This window comes from Giraffa tippelskirchi, chromosome 9 (assembly GCF_054371585.1).
Source record: "Giraffa tippelskirchi isolate mGirTip1 chromosome 9, T2T-mGirTip1v1.2.pri, whole genome shotgun sequence".
Taxonomy (NCBI): domain Eukaryota; kingdom Metazoa; phylum Chordata; class Mammalia; order Artiodactyla; family Giraffidae; genus Giraffa; species Giraffa tippelskirchi.
In genome coordinates, this window is record NC_137283.1 from 157698847 (window position 1) to 157715342 (window position 16496).

Below are 16496 nucleotides of genomic sequence, written 5' to 3' on the forward strand. Positions count from 1 at the left end.
CCTCGTTAAATGTGTTTTTAAATTAGTCCTGTAGTCAGACTGTTCCCCTCCACTCCCCAGAAATAATGTGTAGGTGTCTTAAAAGGATGAATAAACTTTAAAATGGAGACTGATAGATTTGGGGAAGAATGTTAAAGCAATGAAAATTATTTAATGTTAAATTCAGTACCTGGGGTGAATAGAATATCTCCTCTGAAAATATTTAAACGTAGAGTAGGTTCTCTTCTTTATGGGTTAGTGTATAAGCAGTTATCCTGCAGTGAGGAGATGAAACAACTTCAAAATTACATGTTTAGCCCAAAGATACAAATTTTTATTATAGCTGTTTTGGACGAGATTTCTTTCCTGTGTTTATCAGAATAAGTCTTAAAATGCCTGTCTTAGAAATGATTGTTAGTATCAATTGTGAAGTTATATTTTAACCTTTTTTTTTTTTGAACCAGGAAATAACCCTGTTAATCAATTGAGCAGTTCTGTCTTTTACAACTGTCCTGATGTCAGTGACTGAAAAAATACTGAAAAATATTAGTCACAAAATGCTCAAATCTGGCCTTGAAGCACATTTGAAAGCTAGTGTTTCGAAGCCGACAGGGAAGTCTTTCAGAACAAAAGTGTTAATTTGGTGCATCTCAGGACAGAAGATTCCTGCCAAGGAGCAAAGGGAGGTTACTGTGCTCCCCTCCCCTGCTCCCTCCGTGTCCATGCATGTAGACACTTGACACCAGCTGCAGGCATCGCTCAGAGGTGTTGTGGGTTTGGTTCCAGACCACTGCACTACAGTGAATCAGATACGTTTTTTGGTTTCCCAGTGCATACAAAAATTATGTTTATACTATACTATAGTCTATTAAGTATGCAATAGCATTATGTCTAAAAGAAAAAAAATGTATATACTTTAATTTTAAAATACTTTATTGCTAAAAAAAAAAAATGCTATCATCTGGGCAAGTGGTAATCTTTTTGTTGGTAGAGGGCCTTGTCTCAGTGTTGATGGTTGCTGACTGCTCAGGGTGGTGGTTGCTAAATGTTGGGGTGGCTGTGGCCATTTCTTAAAATGAGACAGCAATGAAACTTGCCACATCAATTGGCTTCTCCTTTCATGAACCATTTCTCTGTAGCGTGCAGTGCTGTTTGATAGCTTTCTATACAGAGGAGAACTTCTTTCAAAATCAGTTAGTTCACACAAACCCTGCTTTATCAACTAAGTTTATGTCATATTCTAGATCCTTTGTTGTCATGTAATAATCAAGTTTACCATCTTACACAGACCTGGTTTCCCAAAAGAATTACAGTAGTAATAACAAAGATCACTGGTCACAGATCACTATGACAGATATAATAATGAAAAAGTTTGAAATACTGTGAGAATTATCAAAATTTTACACAGATACACAAAGTAACCAAATCATATTGGAAAAACAGCACAGACAGACTAGCTTGATGCAGGGTTGCTACAAACCTTTAGTTTGTAAAAAACAAAACAAAAAACAATATATGCAAAGTATAATAAAATAAGGTATGCCTGTAGTCGGAATTTGTAATGACTTTGTCATCCTCTTCCCCAGCTTTAAATCACAAAAGCAAATAAATGGGAAAAATCAACTCTTTTTGTGACTAGTTCGTATGCTACTCATTAAACTACTGCATTTACAGAAGCATATATTTTTATAGTTGAAATTCCCTAACATGGTTTTTATTCAAGAATTTAGATGAGGACCAGTCTTCAGAGATAAAGGTACTGATGATATATCGTCACTGGTTCCAAAACATAAATCTTTTGAATGATTTTCTGTCTTCTTCCTGCAGCTTATTTCATTTTAAATTGCTGGTGATAATTGTGTTACATTTTAAAATGATTACATCTAAAAATAGTTTAGAATGGAGAGATTGTATGTGGATACCATAATTTTTTAAAAACATTCCAATGGTATTAAACACTGCCCTGAAGCAGTGTCCCCTGTCCTAAGGGACAGCCATTGAACCCAAGGGCTGGCAGGTTTCTACCACCTTTGGTTCTTAGTATACATATTACAGAGGGAGCATTATTTCCGACCCTCTGTGAAGCCTGCAGTCCAACAGAAATAGTAGGGAAAATATGAGACAGAAATTTAAACTATCCATAACTAAAAGTGTTTTGGAGGCCAGATTTATGGGAAGATTTGAGCATTGATCTAGTTAAAAGAAGAAAGGAAAGAAGCTGTTTATGTGTAGGAAAACTTGGGCAAAGGCCAAAGCTTTGGGCAGACATTCATTTACTGAGAGTCACTGAGCATCCACTGGTGACTGGCAGCAGGTAAGAACCTATGGCTGCAGACCTGCCCTCAAGAAGCTCATGGTACCGCAGAAACAGAGTACTGTAGGGACCATGGCTAGAGTGAGGATAAGTCTGTGTGGTGGGTCTCAAAAGCCTTGACACGTGATGTCTGAGCACCTGTTACATACCAGACACCATACTGGACACCGGAGATAAAGCACAAACCACAGTCTCTGCCAGCATAGGACCTGCTGTGTGTGTTGGCCAGGGGACGGACAAGGTCATACATCTCATCGGGGGCAGGTTGACTGACGGGCCTGGCCTTTAACACATCCGGGGGTCGGCGGCTGGCAGGCAGTTGGAGTGTGTGAGTCTGGAGCTTAGGGGAATGGCCTGGACAGGGAGCAAGCCAGGCCATGGAGATGACTGTGACCTCCTAGAGAGGGGAAAGGGTCTGGGCCAAGCCTAAAAGAGGAGACCAAGCCTGGGCAAGAGGAGCCGGACCAGTCTGTTCAGAGCCCCAGAATTTGGGAGGAGAGGCTGCAGAGATTGATACTTTTGCCCAAATGTGTATTCATTATTGTTTAGACTTTGCTGTCTTGTTCCTTTGAAGTCCTTGGCCCAGAGAAGCTTTATCTCATTGAAAGTGATTAGGCATGAAAAGAACTTGTAATAGAGGAGATTTTCAGAAATCTGATTTTACATCATATCAGTGTTCTTCAGTTATCTGACATACTTGTTCCGAAACAGAGTAACTTCCTCCATCGCTGCTTGACAGCTGGAGCGTTAGGGATTCCTTTTTCCTTCTGCTTGATCTTAATAGGGCATTAACTTCCAAGAGAGCTGCAGTCAGGGTTGATTAATGTTGGGGAATTTGGAGGCTGGTTTTCTTGTCCTCTTTTGCTTTAGTGTGATATTGAACACTGAAAACTCATTAAGCCACCAGTCCTTCATCCAGGAATTAGATGGTGTCTGTTCTTCTCCAAAATGGAAAAATGTGTTACTCAAATGATGCCTCATTTCCTCCCTCCCTTCACAGACGCTGCTGTATGTCATCTGAGGACAGGCCCTGGGGAGAGTGTAGTAAGAGCGGACACGGTCCTTGTCTTCAAAAGCTTATGTCTAGCATGGGAGTCAGACAGATCAAATAATCACACAGTAAGATACCAGAATAGCAATGATTGTCATGCCAGTGGAGACTGTGGGAACTACAATGGAAGGGCCAGGGAGCTTGTTTGGGCTTGATACATTTTAATTCTGGGCAGTTGAGAAGAATAACTGTTTTCTGTTGTCTGTTCATGAGCTATGTTTATGAGAAACAAAGTCATAGTGGTGAAATAACCCCTTCACATACTCCGAAGTATGATGCTGCCCTTCACGCATACTTGAACAAGTGAGTGAGGATGTGGGAAGGGGAGAATAAAAGCCTGCATCCTGGGACGTCGCTGTAGAGGGCTTCCCATACATCTTCTTCCTCTGAAATATGTAAATTGTAGTTGAAGTTAGAAGAGGTCACGTTCCATCTTCATCTGCAGTGCGGACTGCTCAGGAGACACCTGCCGTGTCCGCCTCCCCCTGCCCGTCTCTCATGAGGTCCTTGTGGACATGCTAGTGGATACTCATTTTCAATGCTGGCAGCCAAGAATTCAACTTTTCCTAAAATGACTCTTACTGTGTTCCTAGTACAACTTATCTCTTTTTCCTGTAAGCAGCATTCAATCACCAGCCCTGAGGGAAAACTGTTTCAGCTTTCCTTTTTTTTTTTTTTTCTTACTTTCCAGTCATTAAAATGTAGCTCATGTTTAAAGGAATATTTGATGGACAGTTGGTTTATCTGAACAGCTCTGTAAATTCTGTCAGCTTATTACTGCTTAAATGAAACATATATTCTTTTGCAGTTAATCTCTCTTCATCATCTGGATTTATGTCCTAAAATTGCCTTCTGATTGTCACTAACTTTAACTCACTCATGTAATTGTAAATACTTATTTAATGTCCACTGTACCCAAAGCTCTTGTTAGGTCCCAGGGTTACAACAGTGGACAGTCTTTGACCTCAGAAGCTCAGTGTCAAAATCTTAAAAGCAGAAAGAGGCATGGACCTAAAAAGTCTTAAATAACTTTCCCTTTATGTAAATCCTGGCCTTTCTAGGTAGATAGCCCTGGCTTGACCACTTAATGACTTTGTCCACTTACTTGAGCTCTGTTAAGTAGTTTCTGCATCTATAAAATGGAAATAACTTGCGTGGTTCTCACGATGAGTTACTGACAGCTAGAGAATTCTCATTAGACACAAAAGATACAAAGATTTCAGTGCCAGGAAACACAGAAACTGCAGGGCCCAGCGGGGCCCAGCACACATAATAGGAGAGAACATGGGTGTTCCTTAGGGAACCCTGCTTCCTGGGCTCCAAGGGTCCCTTCAGGGCCGCCCATCAGAATGACGCCTGTCAGGGGGCTTCAAGCAGCTGTGAGCGGCTCTTCTGCTGCTCTGATGGAGGGCGCCCACCATCCCCCGCATCCAGCCTTCCTCTGCCTGCTTGTGCTTTAGCTCTGGCCGTGTGCCTGCCCCACCCCAGCACACGCCTGAGTATGTGCTCGGGGCGAGTGACTGAGGGGACCCCCAGGAGCAGCCCTCAGTACACAAGGCATCTCAGCTCCATGCTAGCAGTGCTGGCGCTTAGCTGCCAGGATTATTCAGGCAGTCAGTGAGGTAAACTTTGTTAGAATTGTGCTTAGTACAAAGTAAGCACTTAATATATTATACCATTAATTTACTATAACATTATTACTTAAATCCATCAACCCCATTACTATTCTCAGTGAAATGGAACACAAGATAAACGTGCTTACATACACTTGCATACGATGATCCTCTGCTGCTACTTTTTTTTTAAAGAAAGATAAGAGAATATTATCTTCTTCTTGATCCCCCCTCCTCCAACTGAAGAAAAAAACAAGCAAAAGCAACCCACAAAATGTGACACAGTGATTTTGACATTATTCGAAAGCATCCATATAACATTTATTACAGCACTAGTCCCCTTTCACTAAGAGAGGACTAAACTTCTTCCAGTAAGAGCCAGCTAAGTTTCCGCCACTTCAAGCTTTGTGTATCCCTCTGTTGCTTAACTGGTCTCTTCTTCCAGTTCTAAGGTATTTAGTCCTGTGAACACGTTGAGGCACGTTGAGGTGGGATGGGGCCATAACCGCTGTCCTCTCTCCCCACCCGTCGGGGGTCCCCCTCCTCTGCTGCAGGTACTGTTCGGCACTGCCGACGGGCAGGTGATCGTCATGGACTGCCACGGCCGGATGCTGGCCCACGTCCTCCTGCACGAGTCGGACGGCATCCTCAGCATGTCGTGGAACTACCCCGCCTTCCTGGTGGAGGACAGCAGCGAGAGCGACACCGACTCGGACGACTACTCCCCGCCCCAAGGTGGCTGCACGGGGTGGGGGGGTGGGGAGGTGGGAAGGAGGAGGACCCCTCCCCGTGGAGGGACAGGGTGGCCCGCCTACCTGGGCGGGGTTCTCAGCGGAATGCAGGGCGGAGCCGGCCCAATCTCTGTCCTGGACCGGACCGTCACCTCGCTGCCATCCCTTTTCGCAGAATCACTGGTCGGGTGGCTTGGCCCTCCACTGGTTTTCCTAGACGCAGAATGAGATTAAAATGGCCGTTTCCGTGTCCCTGGGGTGTTGTGGGGGCCTGGTGCCTAGTGAGAACAGAGCTGAAGATGAAAACTGCTGTGCTGTTCCTACGCCCTAACCTGTAGTGCTCCACATCTGTCATGTTGCTGAGGCCAGTGACCCTGGCTGTGTGAGGACAGGGTTAGTTCTGCATGTGACGAAGGCCAGCACGTTGGGCTGGATGCTCTGTCCCTGCCTGTTTATTTCAGGCAGAAGGTCTTCCCTTGCTCACTTCAGAAGAACCCACTGCCCTCACCTCGCCGCCTCCAAGCCCCGCAGTGATGTTAGAGTAGATGACATCTGAGTTTGTGAACAGTTGGCCCAGTCATGATAGATGGTTACAGCCCCTTGAGGGGGGTGATTTCAGGTTCTGCCTCCCCCCACCACCCTGCAGCATGCCTGAGGCCCCAGAGCAGAAGCCTTGGGTGTGGATGCTGGCCTGGCCGTCCCCACTGTCAGCCCTCAGCGTGGCCCCCCAGGGCTCTGACTCTCCCCCAGGGTCCCATCCCTGCTCCAGCCTCTCTTTTAAAGGAGACTGTGTGATGGGTAGTGGGACGGAAGGACTGCCGGTGTCAGTAATCAAGTTGGTGTCTTTCAACACTGGGCTCAGCATACTTTTAAAACAGAACTTACTGGATTGAATGCATACTTGCTCTTCCCCTCTTACTAGGGGAGAAACAGGGTCCAGAGACCAAGGTGATGGAGCAAGTCCAGATGAAGTCTAAGAGCAGTGTTAATTCCCAGCTGCACTCTAACTCGTTCCCCTCCTCAGAAGCAGTGGGGCGGTTTGGAGGAGACTGGAACATGCCTTTCAGAGAGAGCAGGGTCTTCCTGGTGACACTGGGAATCTGAGCACAGAGATCAGTGCCTGCAGCATCGTAAACTGAAGCAGAGGACAGTTATTACAAGGCCCTCCACAGGTGGGCTGAGCAGGGCGAGCGAGCAGGCATCAGGCTGACCCACTGCAGAGGGTGGACACAGAGGAGCACCCCTCAGGGCTCCTTAGTATGCACGCGCACACACACACACACACACACACACCCCTCCTCAGGGCTCCTTAGTATGCACGCACGCACGCGCACACACACACACACACACACACACACACACACACACACACACACACACACACACACACACACACACACACACACACCCCTCCTCAGGGCTCCTTAGTATGCACGCGCGCGCGCACACACACACACACACACACACACACACACACACCTCAGGGCTCCTTAGTATGCATGCGCGCACGCACACACACACACACACACACTTCCTCATACTCATGCACACTGGGCACACACACACACACACACACACACACACCCCTCTTCAGGGCTCCTTAGTATGCACGCGCACACACACACACACACACACACACACACCTCCTCAGGGCTCCTTAGTATGCGCGCGCACACACACACACACACACACCTCCTCATACTCACACACACTGGGCACACACACACACACCTCCTCAGGGCTCCTTAGTATGCGTGCACGCACACACACACACAGACACCTCCTCATACGCACACTGGGCACACGCACACACACACACACACACACCTCCTCAGGGCTCCTTAGTATGCGTGCACACACACACACACACACACCTCCTCATACGCACACTGGGCACACACACACACACACACACCTACCTACCTCCTCATACTCACACACACTGGGCATCAGCCACAGCCAGCCTGGGCCTCCTCCAGATGTGGGATCTCTTCCCGTAAAAACAAAGAACTCATGGTGGCTGCTCGATGCCTGTAACGTCAGTGAACGTGCATCCAGTGTTGAAAGGCAGCTTTCAGTACATTGGACCAGGATTAAGAAAATGTTTTCATCCTTGCCCCCATCTTCCTATGTCATATGACATTAAAGTAATTCACGTTTGCACATCACCAGAGACACACAGGTTGGTAAACTCTCAGCAGGGCACCCAGAGCCCAGGGAGCCCCGCCTGGTGCCCGCAGGGCTGCTCTCCCCACCACCTCTCATCCCGGGCTCCCCCCGGGCTCTGTGTGGTTAAAGCCTGATGCTGTGCAGCGCTGCCTTCCTGGGTGACCCCCCAGCCCAGGGTCTGGCCTTCACCGTTAGCAGTTTCCAGGCCTCCGCAGGGCTGCACGTGCGGGCCTGGATTCGGGTCACATGCTCATCGCCTCGTTTTCACCCGACACTTCTGTTCCCGCAGATGGTCCTGCAGCGTACCCCATCCCGGTGCAGAACATCAAGCCTCTGCTCACTGTCAGCTTCACCTCCGGAGACATCAGCCTGATGAACAGCTACGACGACTTGTCTCCCACCATCATCCAGTCGGGGCTAAAAGGTACGGAGCAGCCCGAGCAACCCGCCTTGAGAGCTGGGCTTCCCTCCCAGACCCCTGTTGACCCCCGGCCCCTGCAGTCCCCTCTGCCGGGCTTAATGGAGTCTCTCCATGAAGGTCTTTCCTCTCGTTCCTCTGCTTGTCTGACCAGTTGATTCCTGTCTGGTCTCATCTTGAGGAAGCACTCTCGACAGTCACTTCTTCCTCACCTGCCCTTCTCGGGAGGAGCCGTCCTCTTGGACGGGGGGCACTTGCCTCCAGACAACACACAGGAGCCCCTGGGGTTGTGAGGCTTCTTGAGGAACTGGTGGTTGTGACAAACCTGTCAAATTGAGGCGTCTGTGTGAAGGTCAGCGGTCAGCGGCTGACGGCCTCCTGAGGGGCAGTAGGAAGTGATGTCTCAGGAGGAAATTTGGGTCTGTCAGCATTCTGAGTTGTGAAATGTGCAGTTCAGGAAGTCTGCTGAGGAGGTGGCTCTGGTGAGTTCTCTGGAAAAGCAGTCTGTCTCTTCGGGGTTGGACGGTCCAGTGCAGAAGCTCCAGGGCGGTCTCTGGTCCCCGTGTTAAAGGGACCTGCTGTGATCTGAATGGAGATGGGGCAAACTGGAACCTTCCCTTTCTTTTTCCTTTTCTCTCTCCCTCCCTGTCTCTGGACACATGTGCACATGTGCGTGCGCACTCACACACACACACACAGACACAAGTGCACACACATCTAACGGCTAATAGATGAGTCATTAATGTGGACATCTAAGGAAGAGACGGGGCCGGGCGTCCCTGATGGCTGCCTGTTTGTCATGTGGATCAGGCCTGATTTATGCTCAGTATCAAGGGGCCCACGCTTGTCTCTGCACCCTTTTATGTTCCTGGTTATATAATCTTCAGAACAAGAAATGGCATCATTCTTATGAAACTTACTCTTTTCAAAAGAATGACATACCTTTGGGAACTACAGCTGTCTCAGTGTAATGTTATAACTGCGCCAAAGAAATCCCTGCGCATTTGCTCGTAAGCATTTGGACTAAGGTCCTTACTTAGATATCACCATCTAGCAAATGGCCGCCTTGAGCCCGCGGGCATCCCTGTGTTAGCTGTTGAGTGTCCTTTGAGTGGCTCGTGTGTCTGGGCCCGTCCTGCGGGGGCCACCACCCACTCACCCATTGGGAAAAACCCGGACGGACTTTTGGGCCCACCCAGTACTCAGCCTTATTTATACCTGTCTGTAAGAGAAAGAAAACTCCTCTATTTCCTGACGCTCTCACTGTCTCCAGTCGCAGAGATTTTACCACGTTGTCTTTGTCCATAACTGCTTCCTCTCAGCCCTCTGCTGGGTCCGTCTCTAGATTCCAACTGCTGCTGACTTGACAAGCGAGCCCTCAGTTTCCAGGGTCTGGAGAGCTGTCTTCTCCCAGGACTGCTTTTCAGTCTTCCAGGGAAACTGGGGAACTTTGGTGACCTCAGAATGTGCTCGGTGTTTATGTCAGAATCGGCACCGCAGGTGAATAAGAGAGCTGCTGTGGTCACGGATGGAGCTCAGGGACTGCCGCAATCTAGACCGTGTTCTGAAACCCGTCCCTGTCATGGGGGTGCACCTTTCAACTCCAGCCTCTCTGCAGAATCGACCGTGGACTTCCAGATTTCAGGGATCTCTGGATAAGCCAGATCTAGTTTTAGGATCTTGAGGGAAAAAAGCTATACTATAAATCTTACTGTACCAGCAGCTTGTTTTACCAGCAAGAATAACTGAATCACTCACACTGGAATTAGACACACCATCTAAAAGCCATTTCTTCTAGGTCCTGAATGGCTCGTAGGTGAGTATCACATGTCTGTGACAGTGTGTCTGACAACACTGCCATCCAGCAGAGGGATCATCTTTTCTGAGACCCCACATCACATCACCCAGATGCTGGGTGAAAGTCAAGGCCTTGATACGCAGACCCATCCTTTATCCAAACTTCACCTGTCTGATAGTACACAGAACATCGAATGAATTCAATTTAGGCTTAGCCACCTCATGCGAAGGGTTGACTCATTGGAAAAGACCCTAATGCTGGGTAGGATTGGGGGTGGAAGGAGAAGGGGACAACAGAGGATGAGATGGTTGGATGGCATAACCAACTCGATGGACATGGGTTTGGGTGGACTCCGGGAGTTGGTGATGGACAGGGAGGCCTGGCGTGCTGCAATTCATGGGGTCGCAGAGAGTTGGACACGACTGAGCGACTGAACTGAACTTGATTTGCATTTCACTTGGAGCTTTTGTAAACTCTCTGAGTCCTCTCTGGGAATAAGGGTCACGGCAGAGGGAAGGACACTCAGGATGAACAGTGGTGGGTTCTCTGATCTTACGTGCACTCTCGTAGTTGTGCCCTTCTCATCATGGAAGTGCTGGTACTGCAGTGGATGTATCATGTATGGTTTTCTCCTGGTTTAGGTACGTTTCAGGGGAAACTGCAGTCCCCATCCATGTAATGAACACCTGTGTCCAAAGTCTCCGTTGTCTTCACGAGAGAAACATTGACGCCGTTGTATGTGCTCAGTGGCTCCATTTCTTAAACTACTTAAGTGAGAGTTCAGGACGGACACTACTACCCCGCCACCCCCGCCAACTCATGTTGACTGTTTCCCTCTGTTGTTTCAGAGGTGGTGGCCCAGTGGTGCACGCAGGGAGACCTCCTCGCAGTTGCTGGTATGGAACGCCCAAGCCAGCTCAGTGACCTCCCCAATGGCCCTCTTCTAAAGAGTGCCATGGTCAAGTTCTACAACGTTCGTGGGGAACACATCTTTACACTGGACACGCTTGTGCAAGTAAGAATGTGTGTCGGACATGTGCTGTGATACCAGTGTATTAATTTGTCCCTGACTTCCATTAAGTACTCGTAAACTGCTTCTACTCATTGTAATTATCTTTGGCAGACTTTAATCTTTTGTTGACCTAAATTAAATTACAGGGTGTAAACTAGAAGTAAGGAAAAAGAAGTTTTTGCCTTTTAACCAAAATGTTTCCATTTCCATTCCCAAATGGTGGACAGTGAGTAAGCAGAGTGAGCTAGTGTTTATCATCATTACAAAGTAAAAATCAGCAACTTGCAGAGAAGTAAATGGTGCATCTTCATTTATTTACTCTGATTTTGTTTGTTATGCCAGTAATATACTTTTACATTTAATTACTGTTAAACAATAAGTTGAAACGCTTAAAGGTCTTAAAGAACATATGGGCCCCTTTCTGTTTGTTCTTATTCCCAGAAATCTGTAGACTGCCTCATTTCTGGTCTGGATCAATTATAGTGGAGACATAATTCCACTCTCATGGAGGTATAGTAGAGACAGGTCTAAAAATGAGTTGATGGTTGATGGGGGTGATAATAAACTAGGGACTTACGTTCTAGTCTGACCCAGCTCATCAGAGAGACAAGTGTGCCAGATTTCAGGAAATTTGTAGTGTGTGCTCAGTCATGTCCAACTCTTTGCAACCCCATGGACTGTAACCCACCAGGCTCCTCTGTCCATGGGATTCTCCAGGCAAGAATTACTAGAGTAAGTTGCCATTTCCTCTTCCAGGGGCTCTTCTGTACCCAGAGATCAAACCTATGTGTCCTGTGTCTCCTGCATTGGCAGGTGAAGTCTTTACCACTGAGCCACCTGGGAATCCAGATGCTGGCACTAATTATCTAAATACATATATTTGTAATTGTAGTAAAATACACATTTACTGTCTCACCCATTTTTAAGTGTATTGCATTATTGTGAAGGGGGCGACAGAGGATGAGATGGTTGGATGGCATCATCGACTAAATGGACATGGGTTTGGGTGGACTCCAGGAGTTGGTGATGGACAGGGAGGCCTGGCGTGCTGCAGTTCATGGGTCGCAAAGAGTCAGACATGACTGAGCGACTGAACTGAACTGCATTATTGTGTAACCAATCTCCAGAACTTTTTCATCGTGTAAAACCGAAACTGTGCCTTCTTGTTCCTATGAATTTGACTATTCTACATACCTCATGTAAGTGGGACCATGCAGTGTCTGTCTTTTTGTGTCTGGCTTATTTCATCCACATTGTAGCCTGTATCAGAATTTCGTTCCTTTTTAAGGCTGGAGAATATGCTGTTGTATGTGTACACTACATTTTGTTCATCCATTCATCCATCAGTGGATGTCTGGTTTCCTTCCAGCTTTTGGCTATTATGAATAATGCTGCTGTGAACAGGGATATACAAATATCTCTTTGAGATGTGGCTTTCAGTTCTGTTGGATAAATGCCCAGAAGTCGAATTGCTAGGTTATATGGTAATTCTGTTTCTGACTTTTTGAGGAGCTTCCATACTGTCTCCACAGTGGGTGTTGCGGTTTACACTTCCGCCAGAAGTGCACAGAGGCCCCCCACGTCCTCGCCATCTCTTGCTGTTTTCTGGCTTTTTGGTGGTAGCCATCCAGATGGTCGTGAGATGGATCTCACTGTGGTTTTCATTTGTGTATCCCCAATGATTAGTTGCGTTGAGCATCTTATCATGTACTTGTTGGCCATGTGTATATCTTCCTTAGAAAAATGTCTGTTCAAGGCCATTTCCCATTTCCTAACTAGATTTCTTGGATTTTTTGTTGTTGAGTTGTAGGATTTTTTTTTTAAAAGATGTTTATTGGTATTAATTTTATTTATTTATTTATATAGGCTGCATTGCATGGCATGTAGGATCTTAGTTCCCCAACCACGGATGGAACCTGAGCCCCTTGCAGTGGATGTGCAGATTCTTAACCATTGGACTGCTGAGAAGGTCCCAAGTTACAGGATTTAAATGTATCTTTCGATAATGTAAAATCTTCTGTGAGCAGATAAGCATATTTGTTTGTTCATCTGTTCAAGCATCCAGCAAACATATTTTGCGGGGCTCCTATGCAGCTGGGCCCTGAGCTCAGAGCTCTGAGTGCTAACGTATAGAAGGTGATGCGGGAGCCAGTCAAGGCAACGAGCTGGAATCATGCCCCAGCCAGAGAAGGGCAGTGTGGTTTTAAAGTGAGATTCAATGTTGCCCAGGCCGCCTCTGCAACCCCTTGAGGCAGAAGTGGTACAAGCTGCCTGATATTAGGAATTGGAGAGATTCATGTAGCAGAAAGATGAAGAATGGAAGGAACTTAGGGAACTGGGAAGAAGGTTATAGAAATGGGCAGCCATGGAGTTGAAGTGGGAAGAAGCTCTGTGACCTGAGAGTGGCAAGAAAAAGGTCATAATCAGGCATTTTCAGAAAGAAATGATAAACACAGGGTGGGAAGCTTGTGCTTGGATAGGAAATTCAGACTCCTGCTTTAGAAGTAAAGAGGTTCCAAGTGATGAGGCGAACCCAGAAAGTGCTGAAGTGAAGCAGAGTTGAGGCCATTAGCAGGATGCCGATGTGTGTGGCAAAGTAAATGTAGATATTGGAGTCCCTGTGTGTTTGAGATTGAAGAAGAGGTTAGCTTGCTTACATAGTAACTGTGACCCTACTGCCAGTCTTATTTCCTGGAGCTTAGTATAGGTGCTCAGTAAATACATGTTCAGTGGATTGACAGATGGACAGTTATGGTTTTTTAGTTCTTTCTGTTGAATATTTGAACCAACAGGCCATGTGCCCTCAATGAGATCTCATGCTAGCTTTCTATCTCTAGGCTAACTGAAAGACAAGTAGGAGAGCTTGGGAACTTTCGGCCCTTTCTGACTGAGGATCTTTTGTGTCTATTAGAGCATTTGTGAATTGAAGTGCTGAAACACACTCCAAGTGCACTGAGCATCGTCCATGATTCTGTCCGACTCAGGGCACCCTTCCCACCGGCATTGCATCCCCCCTACAGAGACTGTCCTTCCCGGCCATTTTAGCTTGGGGAAATCCATCATCTCTGTTGTCTACACAGTCACACCCTTGGGTAAATCTGCCCAAAGACTGCGACCCCTCTTCTTTGTGAACCTTCAGGGTGCTTAATACCTCTGGCGCGTATTACACTTTTTTGGTTTACTTGTTTTACTTTCTTAAAGTCAAAGACCACAGTTTCTCTATTTTTCTGATCTTCACTGTGCTTAGAATGCAGTAGAAGCTCGATGACCTTAACTATTTGCAAGAGTTCTCATCAGCTATCACATGAAGCTAGCATAGATCCTGAGTTTAAGCCATTTGAGGCTCAGGGATAAGAGACAGACTTGGCTATCTTATCTATCTTTGGAAAAAGATATTCACAAAGCGTCCCTGGGTTTCAATAAATTGTTGACTCTTTTTTCATTTGAGGGTCTGTTTCAGCCATTGAAAAATTGCCTCAATAATATACAGTTAAATAATGATGCTATTAAAAACCAAGTACAGTATCGATTGTGTGTGGCAGCAGCTTAACTGTTGTCTGTAATGATTCTAGAATCACATGTCTGTACTGTGCTGTTCAAGTTGTCCAAAGGCAGGAACGTTTTTATGGCAGGAAGGAAGTTAGGCAGCTTATTGGGCTGTTTATAAAAAGAACTAAATGCAGTTTAGATTGGATAATTTATTTCCAAGTTAATGAGATTGTAGGTTATTGAGCACAAAGCCAGTGCCCGGCACAGACTGGTGGCAGCCTTGCTTTAAAACCGATTCTCCTGAGTTACTCACAGCAGCAACGCCTGAGGCTGATGCTCTTAGAAGGAAATACACTCTAATTCATTTTCCTTTCCTTCCTGCCTGTCATACTTTAAAAGTCTAGAATCCATCTCACCAGCTGCTATCTGTGATCATCTGTATGTAATTGGCGGTTCCCAGGTGGCGCTAGAGGTAAAGAATCCGCCCGCCAGTGCAGGAGATGCCAGAAATGAGAGTTTGATCTGTGGGTCAGGAAAAGCCCCCGGAGGCATGCAACACGCTCCAGCATTCTTGCCTTGGAAATCCCATAGACAGAGGAGCCTGGTAGGCTACAGTCCATCGGGTCGCAAAGAGGCAGACAAGACTGAACCGGCTTAGTACGCACATATGTAATTGCGTATCTGATCATCTGACCACAGAGTTTGAGGGTTAGCATCACTGACTGCAGTTCAAAGGCTTCAGTAATTCAGATCAGTGTGTTTTTGTTTGGTTTTGTTTGGTTTGATTGTTGGATTTGGGGGCTTTGTGTGCTTTAGCTTTATCAACTTTTTCTGTATTAAAGGCAGATTGGTAGAATCACCTTACATTCTGTAAGGTTCAGGTATTGATGTAAGATATTTGGGTAAAAAATTAAAAGAGGAAGAGGATAGTGTGGGCACTGAAAAGTCAAGTGAGTGATTATGGTCATTGACTTTCTGTGCTCTTGAAGGAGACTTCTTTAGCAAAAACTGTACTTGCCTCCTTGTGTCGAGAATTAACTGTGTCTATTCTCACAAAGCTGGCATAGGTATGCTTTTCCCATTGTTTGCTGTAAATAGATGAAAAAGTTCTTTCTAGGGTTGTCTGCTTACAAAATTCAAGAATGGTACGTGTTCTTTTAAAGTGGAGGTTTGGGTGAGTGAGTCCTGAGCCAGCTTTTATTACTGTGGCTTAGTTTTTGGTCAAATCATTGTAACTTAATATTCAGAACTGTCTGTGGCACCAACCAACAGTTTTATGGTGACTAGTCACCACCTTGGTCTGTTTACAAGTGAACTGTTCTTGAAGGCTTTCCTTCTGTGTACATGCCTGCACAAACGTTGAATACCCTCTTCTGTTCGGGGCTCTGAAACATTTGAAGTGTATTTCCTCTGAAAGAGGTACCCACCTTCTTAGGGGGAGCTCAGGATTCCTTGGTGGCTGAGTGGTAAAAGAAAAAAAAGTCTGCCTGCTAATGCAGGAGATGTGGTTTCAGTCCCTGTGTTGGGAAGACACCCTGAAGAATGAAATGGCAACCCACTTCAGTATTCTTGCCTGAGAAATCTCATTGACAGAGGAGCCTGGCAGGCTGTAGTTCATGGGGTTGCAAAGAGTCAGACATGACTGAGCGACTATTAACAACAGAAAGGAGGGCAGGTGATTGGGTAACAGGAGACCCCTCTAACATTCCCGGGGTCTGACTCCCCAGTGGGGCCTCATCACCCGGAAACCACGTAACTGGGTGGCCACCTTTTTTCTCTCTCAGGCCAGTGTAGCTGGTTTGACCCTTTTGTGGTCTGTTGACTCTAATCCTGCTTCAACAGCTTATCTTTAACAAGTGAAGGACATCCTGCTTTTTTTTAATTCCCCTTAAGTTTTTAGGGGCTTCCCTGATAGCTTGGTG

The 16496-nt window shown here is 46.3% G+C and overlaps 2 protein-coding genes across 2 annotated transcripts in view; one reads left to right on the plus strand and one right to left on the minus strand.

Annotated features, from left to right (window-relative positions):
* Window positions 1-16496, plus strand: part of TULP4 (TUB like protein 4) — a 196324-nt gene that overhangs the window by 159210 nt on the left and 20618 nt on the right. The window contains exons 5-7 of the mRNA XM_081530138.1: window positions 5512-5692; window positions 8147-8281; window positions 10922-11088. Of these exons, the coding sequence (XP_081386264.1) occupies window positions 5512-5692; window positions 8147-8281; window positions 10922-11088 (483 nt within the window). The remainder of the gene's footprint in view (window positions 1-5511; window positions 5693-8146; window positions 8282-10921; window positions 11089-16496) is intronic.
* On the minus strand, window positions 5257-9708 carry LOC145521497 (uncharacterized). Its single transcript, XM_081530148.1, has 6 exons — window positions 9494-9708; window positions 8047-8860; window positions 7612-7719; window positions 6574-6788; window positions 5773-5901; window positions 5257-5634 (listed from the first exon to the last, which is right to left on the minus strand). The coding sequence occupies exons 3-6, from the start codon at window positions 7636-7638 to the stop codon at window positions 5622-5624; spliced, it is 384 nt and encodes a 127-aa protein (XP_081386274.1). The 5' UTR covers window positions 7639-7719; window positions 8047-8860; window positions 9494-9708; the 3' UTR covers window positions 5257-5621.